Source organism: Hypanus sabinus, chromosome 24 (genome assembly GCF_030144855.1).
Source record: "Hypanus sabinus isolate sHypSab1 chromosome 24, sHypSab1.hap1, whole genome shotgun sequence".
NCBI classification, from domain to species: Eukaryota; Metazoa; Chordata; class Chondrichthyes; order Myliobatiformes; family Dasyatidae; genus Hypanus; species Hypanus sabinus.
The window spans coordinates 32419937-32438414 of NC_082729.1; the positions used below are offsets into that span (position 1 = coordinate 32419937).

At 50.7% G+C, this 18478-nt stretch overlaps 1 protein-coding gene across 3 annotated transcripts in view; it reads right to left on the reverse strand.

Moving 5' to 3' along the window:
* Positions 1-11822: 11822 nt before the first annotated feature.
* otud5a (OTU deubiquitinase 5a) overlaps positions 11823-18478 on the reverse strand; it is a 75500-nt gene continuing 68844 nt past the window's right edge. For 2 of the 3 annotated variants that reach the window (XM_059949555.1, XM_059949553.1), the window contains exons 6-9: positions 15358-15543; positions 14905-15112; positions 13731-13844; positions 11823-12152 (exon numbers count right to left, since the gene is read on the reverse strand). In XM_059949555.1, coding sequence (XP_059805538.1) covers positions 12028-12152; positions 13731-13844; positions 14905-15112; positions 15358-15543 — 633 coding nt within the window. In that variant the 3' untranslated portion in view covers positions 11823-12027. The remainder of the gene's footprint in view (positions 12153-13730; positions 13845-14904; positions 15113-15357; positions 15544-18478) is intronic. The other variant, XM_059949556.1, reaches the window with a different exon arrangement.

Here is an 18478-nt window from a genome sequence, read left to right on the forward strand (position 1 = left end):
CGCAGCCCGGCCCGGCGCACCGCACCGCACCGCACCGCACGCACGCGCGCCGCCTGTCGCGGGGTCAAAGCGTCAGCGACACGCAGGCGCAGCAGCGCCACCTGCACCGGCCGTTCGGTCCATCACCTATGACAGATACCTCTCAGCCCATTCTCTTGCCCTTTCCGTTAACACCCTGCTTTAACCAATGACCTGTAAAACTCCGCCTTAAATACACCCAAATGTCTTTTACAATAAACTTCAGATTCACCACCCTCTGCTAAAGAAACTCCTCCTCATCTCCGTTCTAAATGGATGACCCTCTATCTGGTCCGAGACTCACCCACTCCAGGAAACATAGTCTCCATGTCCACTCCATCTGGGCCTTATTCAATACGTCTCAATGAGACTTTCTGCCCATTCTTCTGAACTGCGGTGAAGGTCAGAGCCATCTGTAATCATTCTCGTGAATCTCCTCTGAACCCTCTCCAAAGACAGCACATCCTGTCTTAGATGAGGGGGTCACAATGCTCCAAGTGCAGTCTGACTCCACCCTACTCCTCTCAAATGAACGCTAACATCGCATTTGTCTTCCTTACCATTGATTCAGCCTACAATTCAACACTTAGGGACTCCCGACGCACAGTGAGGAAACTCAGCGAGTCGGGCAGGCAGCATCCATGGAAGTAAACAAACTGTCGACGTTTCGGGCCGAGACCTTTTGTTTTCGGGATTCAAGGCCCTGTGCGCCTCTGATTTCTGAATTTGCTCCCTGTTCAGAAAATAATCTAGAGTTCAACAGGTGAGTTGGCAAGATATGAGATGATCACTTTATTATTGTAATTAATTATGAGACACAGGAGATGCATGCAATAATTAATTCATTCCTCAAATTAAACCTGTAATTCCCGAGATGCCCACTTTGCTAGCGAGCACCAACCCCCACCTCTCCACCACCCCCCAGGGGAGGGGGCGATATCTGGCAGCCACTGCTTCCAGTTGCACTTGGTGTGCTGTGTCTGGTTCCCGTCACCCTCTCCAAAGAAGGACGTAGTTAAAGTGGAAAGAGCGCGGAGAAGATTTACGAGCATCTTTCCCGGACACGAGGGCCTGAGTTTTAGGGGGAGGAAGATCAGGTAGCGGCTACCTTCCTTGGAACGTCAGAGGAGGGGCGATGTTATAGAAACTTTTAAAATTAGGCGAGTTGGCACACACAAACTGCTGGTGGAACACGGCAGGTCAGGCAGCATCTATAAGAAGCGCCCGAAACGTCGACAGCGCTTCTCCCTATAGACGCTGCCTGGCCTGCTGTGTTGCACCAGCATTTTGTGTGTGTTGTCTGTCCTGATGAAGGGTCTCGGCCCGAAACGTCGACAGCGCTTCTCCCTATAGATGCTGCCTGGCCTGCTGTGTTGCACCAGCATCTTGTGTGCGTTGCTTGAATTTCCCGCGTCTGCAGATTTCCTCGTGTTTGCTGATCGATAAAGTGGTCCGCCTTTTCCCCAGGGAGGGGGAGCCCAAATCCATGGGGTATAATAGTGTGCGGGGCACTGGGCACGATCAGAATAAGCTGCGGAAAGTAGTAAACAGCAGACTCCATCACGGTCACTGGCCGCCTCCACCGTTAGGGACCCGCATCAAACAGAACATTGACCGCCAGGAAGGAGGCACACACTCCATGATTCAGGAACACCTTCTGCCCCTCTGCCATCAGATTTCTGAATGGACATCGAACCCATGAACACTACCTCACGACTTTTTGTAATACTTGTTTAATTTAGCTTTTTGAAATAAATATTCGCTGTAATTAAGTTTGTATTACGTTTTGCGAGTTTGCTGGTGATCGTAAACCTGATTCCTAAGTGAGAGGGATGGACCAAACCGAGCTTTCATCACCCAGAGGGTGGGGAGTGCATGGAATTGGGATCATTTAGGAGGCTCCTGGATAGGTACATGGAGAGATATGGACCAGACGTGGGAACTTGGTACAATCTGGGTGGGCACCGACACTAGATGGGCCGAGGGGCCTGTGCTGTTCTGTAACTCAGTGGGGCGAGTAGCACATCGCGGACGGGGCGGGGGAATTGTCCCGGTGAAGGGTTTCGACCCGAAATGTCGGCAGTTCCTTTCCTCCCACAGCCGCTGCTCGGCCCGTCGAGTCGCTCCCGATTCCGGCGCCGTTCTGCCTGAATCACCGTCTCCCCGCTAGCCGGTGAACCCCAGGCCATGCAGCCCGTCATTCCACTCCGTCCGCAGCTAACCCGAGGCACCGACCCCGCTTTCCCTCGCTGTAACTCTCGCTCATCCTCGGCGGCTGCGGGAGGACATGCGAGTCCGAAAACAGGCACAAGGAGGGGCCCGGACATGTTGGACAATGCTGGCCAATTTACTGCCGAGATTCCGTAGAGGGGGCGTTGGCAGCGGTCGGGATGCAGAGCGCCACGGTCCCGGGCAGGGCACTGAAAAGAGGGATCCGGGAATACTGGCATCACAGATAGACGGAGTAGCACAGTGAAGGAGTTTCGACACCGTGGCCCGTTGGGATGTTGACGATGTAAGGCTAACTTGGAGTATTGTATGCAGTCTTGCTCACCTGCCTACTGGAAAAACGCCAATAATTCTGTAAGGGTGTAGAAATAATTCACACGGATATTGCTGGGACCTGAGGATCTGAATGATAAGGAAAGATTGAATAGGACTTTATTCCCTGGAACGTGGGAGAATTGAGAGGTATACGAAATCATGAGGGATATAGCTGGGGTAAATGCAAGTAGACTTTTTCTACTGAGGCCGGGTGAGGAGATGGTAGGGGAACATGAGGGGAAAGCACTCTGGTGAGGAGAGTGGAACCAGCTGCCAGGAGGATGGGGGTCTGATCACGACAGTTTGGTTAGGTACGTGGATGGGAGGGGTACGGTCCAGGTTCAGGGGGATGGGGGTCTGATCACAACACTGGCTAGGTACGTGGATGGGAGGGGTACGGTCCAGGTGCAGGGGGATGGGGGTCTGATCACAACACTGGTTAGGTACGTGGATGGGACGGGTATGGTCCAGGTTCAGGGGGATGGGGGTCTGATCACAACACTGGTTAGGTACGTGGATGGGAGGGGTACGGTCCAGGTGCAGGGGGATGGGGGTCTGATCACAACACTGGCTAGGTACGTGGATGGGACGGGTATGGTCCAGGTTCAGGGGGATGGGGGTCTGATCACAACACTGGTTAGGTACGTGGATGGGAGGGGTACGGTCCAGGTTCAGGGGGTTGGGGGTCTGATCACAACACTGGTTAGGTACGTGGATGGGAGGGGTACGGTCCAGGTTCAGGGGGATGGGGTCTGATCACAACACTGGTTAGGTACGTGGATGGGAGGGGTACGGTCCAGGTTCAGGGGGATGGGGGTCTGATCACAACACTGGTTAGGTACGTGGATGGGAGGGGTACGGTCCAGGTTCAGGGGGTTGGGGGTCTGATCACAACACTGGTTAGGTACGTGGATGGGAGGGGTACGGTCCAGGTTCAGGGGGATGGGGGTCTGATCACAACACTGGTTAGGTACGTGGATGGGAGGGGTACGGTCCAGGTTCAGGGGGATGGGGGTCTGATCACGACAGTTTGGTTAGGTACGTGGATGGGAGGGGTACGGTCCAGGTTCAGGGGGTTGGGGGTCTGATCACAACACTGGTTAGGTACGTGGATGGGAGGGGTACGGTCCAGGTTCAGGGGGATGGGGGTCTGATCACAACACTGGTTAGGTACGTGGATGGGAGGGGTACGGTCCAGGTTCAGGGGGATGGGGGTCTGATCACAACACTGGTTAGGTACGTGGATGGGAGGGGTACGGTCCAGGTTCAGGGGGATGGGGGTCTGATCACAACACTGGTTAGGTACGTGGATGGGAGGGGTACGGTCCAGGTTCAGGGGGATGGGGGTCTGATCACAACACTGGTTAGGTACGTGGATGGGAGGGGTACAGTCCAGGTTCAGGGGGATGGGGGTCTGATCACAACACTGGTTAGGTACGTGGATGGGAGGGGTACGGTCCAGGTTCAGGGGGATGGGAGGGGTACGGTCCAGGTGCACGGGGATGGGACTGGGGAACAGTCAGGCACAGACAGGAAAGGACGAAAGGTGCTGGTTCGTGAGGGTCACCGTACACAGATCCACACTGCCGGGCAGGGAAAGGGGCTCCTCTGCCCACAGGCCTCCAGTGCTCCCATACCCTGTTGTACGCTCCCCTGCTGTCTGCAAGAATGCAGGGGTTTCAACAATGCAATGAAGATGTCTGTAGGTAACCCTGTGCATCGGCCATCTACCCCAGAGTCCAATTTCACCCTCAGGAATTTATAAAAAAACAGTGGTTAGCGTAAGCAATCGGGGTGCAATTCTGGCAGCTGTCTGTGAAGAGCTAGTAACGTCTCAGAGTGACTGAGTGAGTTTCCTCCGACAGTCCAAAGGTGGACCAGGTCAGTTTAGTGAGATATGGGCCTTGACAGAGGCCGACTGCCCTCAGCAGAATCCTTGGGTCATGTTGGCATTTCGCTGCATGCTGTGACATAACGCTAATCCAAATCCTTAATGCTACTAACCTAACAATACTCTCCTTCCTCCCTCTCTGGAGATCATTCGCTCATCCATTCCAGAATCCAATGTCTTCAAATGTCCCTAAACTGTTGGGACATTCACAATCGAACTCCAAAAAAACCCTCTGAAACCACGGAATTAGTACTTAGTGCTATTTAAAAACTATTTGCTTTAATATTTTCAACCTCCTTGTTGAGGTTTAACAGCTTCCAGCTGTTGAATATGGTGACATACATGTACTTTGATAATAAACTTTAATTTGAACTTCGAATTTAAATTCTCAAGAGAGATGTATACTTATGAACAATTAGTTGATCTGGCGTTCAACTCACTGCTCTGCCAGGTTTACTCGTCTCTGCACTGAACTGAGGCTGCAGTCTGCAGCTAACGGGCTCCTGGATGACTCGTTCCGTGCCCATGGACTCACTCCCTTGAGCTTCAGTTCTGAACTTTTATTGTTTGCACTATTTGTCTTTTCCCTGCACATTGGGAGGTTCGACTTTTTTAAAAAATAAGTTCTATTGAGTTTTTTTTTGTTTTATGGCTGCCTTTAAGCATAATAGAAGTCGTTTGAATTAGGTGGAATTTTACGTTGTTTGTACATAATTTTATGTTGGTGAGGCTGAATTTCGAGTATCGTGGCAGGCAATAGGTGGAAGGGGTGAGGACTAAGTAGTAGGAAAGGACCATGGACCGTGGGAGAAATGACAGTTGAGGAGGGAATGGGAGCTGGTAGCAATCACCAGATATTTTAGAAATCAAAGTTCATGCGGGCAGGTTGGAGGCTACTCAGCTGGAATGAGTTGTTGCTCCTCCACCTGAGTGTGGCCTCATTTTGGCGGTAGAGGGGACCATGGGCCACGTCAGAATGAGAATTGAAATGGGTGGCAACCAGGAAATCATATTGCAGGAGGTGCTCAACAAGGCACAATCTTCGTCAGGTCTCAGCAACGTCGAGGAGGTCAGACCAGCCTCAGTGGGTCAGAAGGCCCTATTCCATGTTTTATTGCCAAATAAATAGAGATTTAAACTTTTGTTGAACGTCCGGAAACAGGAATAATCCTGGAAACTATGGAGTGCAATGAACTGCCTGAGCAAGTGGTGGGTGCCTTTTCGATTTCAACGTTTAAGAGAAGTTTGGTTGGTGGTCCGGGTGCAGGTTGATGGGAGAAGGCAGTTTAAATGGTTCAGCATGGACTGGATGGGCTGAAGGGCCAGTTTCTGTGACTCTCTGAAGGGTCGCTTCACCTGGGGGGACCGCCGCAGCCCTGAATGGTGGAGAGAGAAGATGCAGCTAATGTCCTGCATGCAGGGTGGAAGGTTATTCCTGTTGTGACAGCCGGAAGCCTGGGTGAGGGTGGATGTACAACAAATGGGGATGGAAGAAAATCCGTTCTTCGAAGGAGGACATCTCAGGAATTCCCTAAAGGCTGGCTTACAGGTTTGAGTCAGTGGTGGCGAGACAGCAGATGCAATGTTCACATCAATTTCTAAAGGACTGGAATATAAAAGCAAGTATGTGATATTGAGGCAGTGGTCAGAGTATTGTGCTGGCATTGAAAAGGATTCAGCAGAGGTACATGGGAAAGACAGGGTTACATTACGAGAGTGTTTGATGGCTCCGGGCCTGTACTCACTGGAATTCAGAAGACAAGGGAGTGGGGGAGAGGGGAGAAATCTCATTGAAACCTATCAAATGTTGAATGTAGATGTGGAGAGGTTGTTTCTCATAGGGGGTGAGTCTAGGACCAGAGGGCACAGCCTTAGAACAGAAGGATGCCCTTTTAGAACAGAGATGGAGGAATTTCCCTCGCCAGAGTGGAGAATCTGTGGAATTCACTGCCACTGTGGAGGCAAAGTCACTGGGAATATTTAAGGCAGAGGCTGATGGATTCTTGAGTAGGGGCATGAAGGGATACAGGAGGCAGGAGATTAGGCTGAGTGGGAAATGGATCAGCCACTGATATAATTGTGGAGCAGACTCGATGAGCCAAATGGCCTAATTCTGCTCCTATATCTTTTGGTTGCCTGGTTCTAGAAGGGAAAGTCACTATTATTATTGGTAGTGGCTTTCCCCTCATCCTTGCCTCCCAGTCCACCAGCCTCCACATTTAGCACATCGCTCTCCTTGACTTCCACAATCTCCGACAAGATCCTATCTCTAAGCACATCTCTCCCAACATTTCCTCCCCCCCCCCCCCCCCCCGACTCTCCATTCTTCCTTTTGCCTGGCCCGTGTTTCAGGACACTGCAGTAATACCTATATAGACAATAGGTGCAGAAGTAGACCATTCGGCCCTTCGAGCCTGCACCGCCATTTTGAGATCATGGCTGATCATCTATTATCAATACCCGGTACCTGCCTTGTCCCCATATCCTTTGATTCCCCTATCCATAAGATACCTATCTAGCTCCTTCTTGAAAGCATCCAGAGAATTGGCCTCCACTGCCTTCCGAGGTAGTGCATTCCAGACCCCCACAACTCTCTGGGAGAAGTTTTTCCTTATCTCTGTCCTAAATAACCTACCCCTTATTCTCAAACCATGCCCTCTGGTACTGGACTTATCCCAGCATCTGGAACATATTTCCCGCCTCTATCTTGTCCAATCCCTTAATAATCTTATATGTTTCAATCAGATCCCCTCTCAGTCTCCTTAATTCCAGCGTGTACAAGCCCAGTCTCTCTAACCTCTCTGCGTAAGACAGTCCAGACATCCCAGGAATTAACCTCGTGAATCTACGCTGCACTTCCTCTACAGCCAGGATGTCCTTCCTTAACCATGGAGACCAAAACTGTACACAATACTCCAGGTGTGGTCTCACCAGGGCTCTGTACAAATGCAAGAGGATTTCCTTGCTCTTGTACTCAATTCCCTTTGTAATAAAGGCCAACATTCCATTAGCCTTCTTCACTGCCTGCTGCACTTGCTCATTCACCTTGTGACTGATGAACTCTTTGTATTTCTCCCTTACCTAACTCTACACCTGCCTTCCTGTTCTTAGTCCCAAAGTGGATAACCTCACACTTATTCACATTAAATGTCATCTGCCAAGTATCTGCCCACTCACCCAGCCTATCCAAGTCACCCTGAATTCTCCTAACATCCTCATCACATGTCATAATAGGGAGACTTAACAGAAGAGCAGGCCCTGTTTGTTGAACACAACAAATTAAACCAATTCTTTGCACAGGATCTATCTTTCTATTTCTTGTTATACTCTCAAAGAAGCCTCTTAACCCTCTATTATACTTGCACATTCCGGGCACCCACTGCTCTCCATAACAAAAACCCACACTGCACATCTCCTCACCTTAAATATACGTCCTCCTGTGCTTGACGTGAATCGACACATCAGAATAACAGCCCAACTGGACCAAAGCACCCATCCCTCATTCCTCTAACCCTTTCCTGTCCACGTGTCCGAGGACCTGCCTCAACTCCTCGGGCAGCGCATTGTGTGGACCATCCTCTGGGTGAAAGGGTAGCATAAGAACAGTGAGGGGGGGAGGGAAGAGAGCTGGAAACCACCCTGTTAGGCAGCTAAACAAATGCAGAGATATCAATCCTCCTGCCCTCCCAACCCGCAAGGGGCAAAATACAGATTTTGTAAATTGAGACATTCGGTGCTTGTGCTTTGCCTGAGGTGTCAATGGGGCAAAGTTCCTGCCCCCCGGGGTGTTGACTGAACTGACAAAACCTCTCCCTTGAAGCAGACTTGTCACTGAATATGGACCCTGGGAGTCAATGCTTCCACAATTGGAAGATTGAATAGTTTAGGACTTTATTCTGTGAAATGTATGAATGTGGAAGATGGAGGGGAGATTTGATAGAGGTGTATATAAAATTCTGACAGGTTGCAGAGTGGAGATGTCCCTCTGTCAGCCTGTAGATCACCCTGGGCAAGGTGTAGCATCGGGGTCACGTGGACAGCTGGACGAACAGCTGCTGAATATCACAGTCGTGGTTATGCCATCACTGACAATCTCTGGACTATTGATCATGGCTGGGGTCACCTGTTTAGTAAAGACGCTGCCCAGGTAAACCACATTTGCCAAGCGGCCACCCGTCATACAGAATGAGGACAGAAAATTACGAGGGAAATAGAAAGCGTAAATGCAAACAGGTCCTGAGGTTCCAACACTGAGGTTAGGTACCACAACTAGAGGCCATGGGCTGAGGGTGAAAGGCAAAATGCTTGAGGAACACGAGGGGAAGCAGCTTCACTCAGAGGATGGTGAGAGTGTGGACAAACAGCCAACACAAGTGCTGCATGTGAGCCCAATTTTAAGAGAAGCTTGGATGGTTACACAGTAGGGTTATAGAGGGCAGTCGTCCAAGTGCAGGTCGATGGGAGTGAGCAGTTCAGATGGTTCAGCAGGGACTAGATGGGCTGAAGTGCCTGCTTCTTTCCGTGCTGTACTTTTCTATGACTCCTAAGTCGAGAGTGCTTGGCCAGAGTCCACTCTGACGCCATCTAACAGGACCCTAGTGAGCTGGATCTCAAATGACCATGAAGATGGAAACACACTCCTGTCTGCTTCAGTAAGCTGGCCACTGACTGTGTGTGTGTGTGTCTGTGTGTGTGTGTGTGTGTGTGTGTGTGTGTGTGTGTGTGTGTGTGTGTGTGTGTGTGTGTGTGTCTGTGTGTGTGTGTGTCTGTGTGTGTGTGTGTCTGTGTGTGTGTGTGTCTGTGTGTGTGTGTGTCTGTGTGTGTGTGTGTCTGTGTGTGTGTGTGTCTGTGTGTGTGTGTGTCTGTGTGTGTGTGTGTCTGTGTGTGTGTGTGTCTGTGTGTGTGTGTGTCTGTGTGTGTGTGTGTCTGTGTGTGTGTGTGTCTGTGTGTGTGTGTGTGTCTGTGTGTGTGTGTGTCTGTGTGTGTGTGTGTCTGTGTGTGTGTGTGTCTGTGTGTGTGTGTGTCTGTGTCTGTGTCTGTGTCTGTGTCTGTGTCTGTGTCTGTGTGTGTGTGTGTGTGTGTGTGTGTGTGTGTGTGTGTGTGTGTGTGTGTGTGTGTGTGTGTGTGTGTGTGTGTGTGTGTGTGTGTGTGTGGTGTGCTGCAATGCTCCTGTCTACATCAACAGTGTTCAGATCAAGTGAGAGAGCTTCTAGTTCCCATCATCAATGACCTGTCCTGCTCCAACCATGTCCAGGAAAGCTCACCAACACCTCTCCCTCCTCAGGAGGCAAAGGAATTCACCATGCCCATTTCCCTCTCCTGCCTTCTCCCCACAGCCTTTCACACCCTGACTGATCAAGAACCTATCAACCTTCTTCTTTAAAAAGACCCAAAGACCTGGCATCCACAGCCACCTGTGACAAAGAGTTCCAGCTGGATAAATCCCTCATCTCTATTCTAAATGGATGTCCCTCTATTCTGAGTCTGTGCCCTCCGGTCCTAGGCTCCCCCGCCACCAAAGGAAACATCCTCTTCACATCCACTCTATCTAGGCCTTTCAATATTCAATTGGTTTCATTGTGACCCTGCCCCACTCATTCTTCGAAATTCCAGCAAGGGCCAGATTGCTCTGATGTGATAAGCCTGGGTGTGTAGTTTTTCCACTGATTCTATTGCTGTTCTACTGTAATTGTCAGCATCAGGGTAGTACATGGTGACATATGCACTTTGATTGTAAATTTACTTTGAACTTTGGACAATGGGGTGATGCCAACTGGACTGCATCAAACCAGACAAGGTCGCAGGTTTCGTTATCAATCAATAGTTGGAATGGTACCAGAGTCAGCCCTGACAACATAAATTTTGGGTATCTGGGATCTCAATCCTTGTCCCAGCAGAGGTGTTAAAACATTCAGAGATATGAACCCACTATAGATATGTAATTCAAAGGAAGCATAGCCAACCCAAAACGATGTTATTGTAACTACTGAAACTGTATTCGATCACCTGCTGTAGCCGTTGATCTTCAGGGTATAAGAACGTGATTGGCTTTTGGGCCTGTGAGACTCTGCAGAATGTTGTGATGAACAGCAGCTTCTCTGTGGGGACTCAGATCAGAGTCACGTCACCCATGACCGTGCAAAACTGAACAGCTGTGGACACATCAGAGAAACCAGCCACCCTGCCACAGACTGCCTACTCCTCGTTGCCTCATTAGAGAAGCCACACTGGACATTCTCCCCTCTCCCATCGGGCGGAAGATACAAAAGCCTGAGAGCTCGTCCCACCAGGCTCGAGGACAGCTTCTACCCCGCTGTTATCAGACTACTGAACGGTCCCCCAGTACGATGACAGCTTCTACCCCGCTGTTATCAGACTACTGAACGGTCCCCCAGTACAATAAGGCAGCTTCTACCCCGCTGTTATCAGACTATTGAACGGTCCCCAGTACGATAAGACAGCTTCTACTCCGCTGTTACCAGACTATTGAACGGTCCCCCAGTACGATAAGACAGCTTCTACCCCGCTGTTATCAGACTATTGAACGGTCCCCCAGAACGATAAGACAGCTTCTACTCCGCTGTTATCAGACTATTGAACGGTCCCCCAGTACGATAAGACAGCTTCTACTCCGCTGTTACCAGACTATTGACCGGTCCCCCAGTACGATAAGACAGCTTCTACCCCGCTGTTATCAGACTATTGAACGGTCCCCCAGTAGGATAAGACAGCTTCTACCCCGCTGTTATCAGACTATTGAACGGTCCCCCAGTACGATAAGACAGCTTCTACTCCGCTGTTACCAGACTATTGAACGGTCCCCCAGTACGATAAGACAGCTTCTACCCCACTGTTATCAGACTATTGAACGGTCCCCCAGTACGATAAGACAGCTTCTACTCCGCTGTTACCAGACTATTGAACGGTCCCCCAGTACGATAAGACAGCTTCTACCCCGCTGTTATCAGACTATTGAACGGTCCCCCAGTAGGATAAGACAGCTTCTACCCCGCTGTTATCAGACTATTGAACGGTCCCCCAGTACGATAAGACAGCTTCTACCCCGCTGTTATCAGACTATTGAACGGTCCCCAGTACGATAAGATGGACTCTTGACCCTGTTCTACCTCAATATACTGTGTAAGAACAGTGTGAGACAAGCTCTTCGCTGTGGCAATAATGAAGCAGTTCCAGTCCATGTTAACAGAGCAGCCTTGGGCTGTGGGGGATATACATGCAGAGTCCACACCCTCTCCAGTCAGGTGGGGCCAGGGCGGAGAGGGAACACGTTCAGCAATCTGCCGCCACCCCTCAACGTCTTCATCTCCTGAATCGAGATGCACCCCGACGGAGCAGAGAACAGAGCCAAACCAGTAACACAAAATTATATTTCCGAAGACGGCAGGTCAGTATTGTGGTGGGTGCAACATTATTCCATGGCTTCTCTGTACATGCATCTAGTCAATAAAAGAAAAGTCTCTTGTGCCTAGCACGGTGGGTGGGGGGGGGGGGGGGGGAAGGCAGTGTGTGGGCTGGGGAAGGAGGTCAGGACAGGTGGGATAGGGGGCAGTCCATCAGCTGTGGTCTGGTGAAGATTCTCTGTGGGGTTCCCTGCTCTTCTTCATACTGTCCAGGTACTCCTGCTGGGACACAGCCAGCACTGAGGCGAGGATCTCGTCATCCTCCCAGTCAGCCAGGCCTGGGGTGTGAGGGAGGGGGAGGAGGGGAGGGGAGGAAGAGAGAGGGGGGAGGGAGAAGGGGATGAGGTGGAAGAGACAAAGCTGTGGTTAAAACTAATGATACCAGTTTGGTTACTTCAGCTGCCAACCCCTGTCAGTGTGCGCGCACGTCTGTGAGTGAGTGTGTCTCTACATGAGTGAGTGAGTTTGAGAGTGTGTATGCGCGTGTCTGTGCGATTGGGAGAGAGGGGGAGCGGGAGAGGGAGACCATGAGAGTGAGAGAGTCAGAGTGTGAGAGAGAGTGAGATCTGAAGCTCCTGTGTGTCTGAGTGTGTGTGATTGGTTGTTCCTGTGTGTCTGAGTGCGTGTGATTGGTTGTTCCTGTGTGTCTGAGTGCGTGTGATTGGTTGTTCGTGTGTGTCTGAGTGTGTGTGATTGGTTGTTCGTGTGTGTCTGAGTGTGTGTGATTGGTTGTTCGTGTGTGTCCGAGTGTGTGTGATTGGTTGTTCCTGTGAGTCTGAGTGTGTGATTGGTTGTTCCTGTGAGTCTGAGTGCGTGTGATTGGTTGTTCGTGTGTGTCTGAGTGTGTGTGATTGGTTGTTCCTGTGAGTCTGAGTGTGTGTGATTGGTTGTTCCTGTGTGTCTGAGTGCGTGTGATTGGTTGTTCGTGTGTGTCTGAGTGTGTGTGATTGGTTGTTCCTGTGAGTCTGAGTGCGTGTGATTGGTTGTTCGTGTGTGTCTGAGTGTGTGTGATTGGTTGTTCCTGTGAGTCTGAGTGTGTGTGATTGGTTGTTCGTGTGTGTCTGAGTGTGTGTGATTGGTTGTTCCTGTGAGTCTGAGTGTGTGTGATTGGTTGTTCGTGTGTGTCTGAGTGTGTGTGATTGGTTGTTCCTGTGAGTCTGAGTGTGTGTGATTGGTTGTTCGTGTGTGTCTGAGTGTGTGTGATTGGTTGTTCCTGTGTGTCTGAGTGCGTGTGATGGTTGTTCGTGTGTGTCTGAGTGTGTGTGATTGGTTGTTCCTGTGAGTCTGAGTGTGTGTGATTGGTTGTTCCTGTGTGTCTGAGTGTGTGTGATTGGTTGTTCCTGTGTGTCTGAGTGCGTGTGATGGTTGTTCCTGTGTGTCTGAGTGTGTGTGATTGGTTGTTCCTGTGAGTCTGAGTGTGTGTGATTGGTTGTTCGTGTGTGTCTGAGTGTGTGTGATTGGTTGTTCCTGTGAGTCTGAGTGTGTGTGATTGGTTGTTCATGTGTGTCTGAGTGTGTGTGATTGGTTGTTCCTGTGAGTCTGAGTGTGTGATTGGTTGCTCCTGTGAGTCTGAGTGTGTGTGATTGGTTGTTCCTGTGAGTCTGAGTGTGTGATTGGTTGCTCCTGTGAGTCTGAGTGTGTGTGATTGGTTGTTCCTGTGAGTCTGAGTGGATGTGATTGGTTGCTCCTGTGTGTCTGAGTGTGTGTGATTGGCTACTTCTCCCATGCCTTCCTGGTCACACCTCAGAGTGCCAGACCCACTGACCGACAGACCCGCCCAGCCACCCTGCAGACTGACCAACGACCCCACCACCCCCACCACCCTGTTTTGGCCTGCGCACCACCCTCCCACTCACCGAAGGCGGTGGGCGACATCTGCTGCATGATGGCGCGACAGTCGAGGGTGGGACACAGCGACACGGCCGGGGATGAGACCCGCTCTCCGCCCGAGGACATTTGTCTGCTGGTTCCTGCAGAGGGACACAGCACAGGGCATGGGATGGTGCCTGACAGACCTCGGGGAGAGGGGAGGGGTGTGAGGGTGGTGTTACGAAGGATGAACAGCTCTGATGGGCAGAAGGGTGCAAGGTTGCCCATGTCCCCCTCTCCTGGGAGAATTACAAACCGTTACTGTTGCCAGGCTGCTAATGAGAGAGAAAGAGATGTAACAAAACATACTAGGACTGGAACATTTGCTTCAGACAAGGGAGAGAGAACATATTATGACTCCTGTAAGACTCACGGCTCCGGAGAGGGCTGTTTACTTGGTACTATTCTGTTCATTAAAATTCCTCAGTGGACAGCCGGAGTGGGCTGGTTTGATGGGCTAAGCCATTCAAAACTGATTGACACCTGAGACCCCGTGAGTAGGGATAAAAGTGAGGTCTGGGGAGACACCCCTCAGACGCACCAAGAGACACACTAGTGAGCACTGCTTGAGTGTTGGAACCCACGTGAAGGTGTGGGGCATCGGAGACCGAACAAAGGATCGGTCAGTTTAACTCACAGTGTTTATAGCGAGGCTGGTGGGGGCTTGTGTGTGTGTCCACCCTTGCCTGGGTGATGAGTCCACCACAGAAGAACAGTCTAGCTAAAGGACAGAGGGGTCATACCTGAATGGCCACAACACATCGACGGATCAAGATCGTAAAGGAAGGTTTGACTGGCTGTCACAGTTTGATCTCTCTCTCTCTCCCTCTCTCTCCAACAATTACAACACATCGACCAACAACTACCTCAGCCTGTATGAACTGAACTTTATATTCACATATGACAATTCATTATCCCCTAGACATCGATAGAGCTTGTTTATTATTGATTATTATCCACATTTTTAGGTTTAGTATTGCTAACGTGTATTATCTGTATATTTGCATTGTTGATACTGATTTGTATATTTTACTGATAAACACTGTTTGGAAAATAGTACCAGACTCCAACTGACACTTCTATCTTTGCTGGTAAGACACCCAGTTACGGGTACGTAACAGTGGGGGGGGTGGTGACAGCGGAGGGCAAGCGACTACTCACCTGGTGCACAGGGCGAGGGAGGCTTGCCGAGGGCCAGCGCGACAGCAGTGCTGGGGGAGGGGGGCTTGCCCCCGGCGTCGAGGTGGGGCTCGAGGTGCTCGGGTGAGGAGGCAGTACTGCGCTGCCGAGGGGACCGTCCGCTCCACTCCTCCAGGCCGGAACTGGCGGCCGCTGTGGCCGAACTACAGGTGGCCGAGGCTTTCCGGGGCTGTTGGGAAAAAGGCAGGTCAGTGAGTCGGTGTTACCCCATCAGCACTCCCCTCTCTACAGGGTCACACCCTTCCGGCGGGCTACAACCCCCCCCCCACAGGTTTACGCCATCATTTCCCCTTGTTACTCCACCGTGAACCCATCTGGGTGGGCTTACACCACCGGTCCCCTTCACACGGGATCAAACCACACCACCTGTGGGGTAACGCCGGGTTAGATCATCTCTGTCCACTCCCTGCTGACCTGTCGGGCCTGCTTCTCCTGGTCGCGCAGCCACTGCAGGTAGGACTCGCGGGCCACCTGCTCCTCAATGGCCTCGTTCGTTGCCTCCCAGTCGGTCGCCCGCTTCTTGTCCTCCAGCATCTGCTGCTCGATCCACGACTCCTCCGATGTCTTGATGGCGTTCTTCATCAGCGACTGGTCTGCGGACTGAGGGACGGCGGGTAGTGAGTGGGCACGCTATCCCGACAGGGCCCCCGTATTGCCTTAAACTCCCCCCACCCACCCCCCAGAGGCTGACAATGCCCAGCCTGATGCTCGGGCAGAGTCCGGCCGGATGCGGAAAACGTTAAGACAGGTGCGTTAAGACGGGAGGGTGGGCCTGGCGGTTCAGAACTTTGTCACGTCTACCTCGCCATGAATCTGCAGCCAGGCAGTAACACGGTAGACCATGGACACACAAGCCAGGCAGTAACACGGGGTAGACCATGGACACACAAGCCAGGAAGTAACACGGTAGACCATGGACACACAAGCCAGGCAGTAACACGGGGTAGACCATGGACACACAAGCCAGGCAGTAACACGGGGTAGACCATGGACACACAAGCCAGGCAGTAACACCGGGTAGACCATGGACACACAAGCCAGGCAGTAACACCGGGTAGACCATGGACACACAAGCCAGGCAATAACACGGGGTAGACCATGGACACACAAGCCAGGCAGTAACACGGGGTAGACCATGGACACACAAGCCAGGCAGTAACACCGGGTAGACCATGGACACACAAGCCAGGCAGTAACACGGGGTAGACCATGGACACACAAGCCAGGCAGTAACACGGGGTAGACCATGGACACACAAGCCAGGCAGTAACACCGGGTAGACCATGGACACACAAGCCAGGCAGTAACACGGGGTAGACCATGGACACACAAGCCAGGCAGTAACACGGGGTAGACCATGGACACTGCGTCTTAGCGGTCTACACGACACACAAGCCAGGGAGCACAAGCTGTTCAGGCCACGCAGCAGGCTCCCTGTGACAGCGAGGAAACCGATCTGTCCGTCAGTCGGGAGGGAGGCTCGTGGCTCTGATCAGCAAACACAAAACGATGCAGCAACTCAGCAGGTCAGCCGGCATCTGTGGAGGGGAATAAAGGATCGAGATTTCAGGCTAAGATGCTCCACAGACGCTGCCTGACCTGCTTCGCTCCTCCAGCTCGAGCTCTGCAACACCTGTAGAGTCTGTGCCTTCAACTGCAGGTCTGGAAACTTGTTCAACGTCCTGAGTGATCTCCCCCTCAGGCAATTCCAAAAAACCCTCCTCAGAGCTACAAAATCCGGGTTATTCAGTCCTGGTTTCCTCACTATAAGGAGGATGTGGAAGCTTTAGGGAGGGTGCAGAGGAGTTTCTCCAGGATGCTGCCTGGATTAGACAGCGTGTCTTATGAGGATAGGTTGAGCGAGCTACAGTTCTTCTCTTTGCAGAGGAAGATGAGAGGTGACTTGATAGAGGTATACAAGATGATGAGAGGCATAGTTCGAGTGGACAGCCCGAGACCTTTTCCCCAGGGTGGAAATGACTAATAGAAGGGGGCATAATTTCATGGTGATTGGATTAAAGGGGGGAAGTCAGAGGTAGTTTTTAAAAAAAAACAGAGTGGTGAGTGCGTGGAACAGCCTGCCAGGAGTGGTGGTCAAGACAGATACATTAGGGGCATTTACCTAGATAGGCATCTAGATAAAAGAAAAATGGAGGTGCAAGTGGGAGGGAAAGGTTAGACTGATCTTTGGGTTGGTTTAGAAGTCAGCACAACATGGTGGGCAGTGTCCTATACCAAAACCGTGCCAGGTCGATGGAGTGGAAAGAAACGAGCAGGGGACTGGCACCGTTGGGCACCTTGGAAAGGGCCTGCTGTGAAGTTCACTGCAGGTGCATTCCACCTACCTACACGCCTCCACAGAGGAGCACAGGTAGGGTGAATGTTCTTGGGCAGGGTCTCCAAAACCAGTTCACTATCTTCACAGGTACCAAAGGTACACTGACGATCTTTCGTTTCGTGTGCATCCATACAGATGGTTCACACATTATATTGGAGGCAGAGGAATTGGCAGGGTAAAGGATGGCATCAAATCATTAGGAAGATGTGACCCAGGAATGGAAGATGTTGAATTCTTGTGGGTTGTGTTAAGAAACTACAAGTGTGAAAAGTCTCTGATTTCAGTTATATACAAGGCCTCCAAACAGTAGCTACAGAGCACAACGGGAGATAGGAAAGTCGAGTCAAAAGGACAATGTTATGATAGTCATGATTGGGAAGGTCAGGTTGGTGATGGATCTCAAGAGAGTGAGTTTGTTGAATGCCTACAAGATGGCTTCTTAGAGCAGTTTGTCGTGGAGCCTACAGGGGATCATCTACACTGGATTGGGTGTTGTGTGATGAACCAGAGGTGATTAGGGAGCTTAAGGTAAATGGAACTCTTAGCAGTCAGTGATCAGAACATGATTAGTTCAGCTTGAAAGTTGATGGGGAGAAAGTAAAGTCTGATGTAGAAGTATTTCAGTGGAGTAAAGGAAATTACAGAGGTATGAGAGAGGAGCTGGCCAAAGTAAATTGGAAGGAAAAGCTGGCAGGGAAGACAGCAGAGCAGCAATGGTGTGAGTTTCTGGGAAAAATGAGGAAGGTGCAGGATAGATATATTCCAAAAATAAAGTAATACTCAAATGGCAAAATAGTACAACCGTGGCTGACAAGGGAAGTCAAAGCAAAATGTAAAAGCAAAAGAAAAGCAAAAATTAGCAGAAAGATAGAGGATTGGTTAGTTTTAAAAATCCTACAGAGAGCAACTATGAGAATCATTAGGAGAAAATGATAAAATATGAAAGCAAGCTAGCAAACAGTATGGAAATGGATAGAAAAAGTTTTTTCAAGTACTGTATTTAAAAATAAGAGAGATGAGAGTGGATATTGGACCAGTAGACAATGAGGCTGGAGATATAGTAACAGGGAAAAGCAGAAGATAGATGAACGAAATTAGTATTTTGCATCAGTTGTCACTGTGGAAGACACGAGCAGTGTGCCAGGTGTCGAAGGGAGTGAGGGAAGAGAAGTGAGTGCAGTTACTATTACGAGGGAG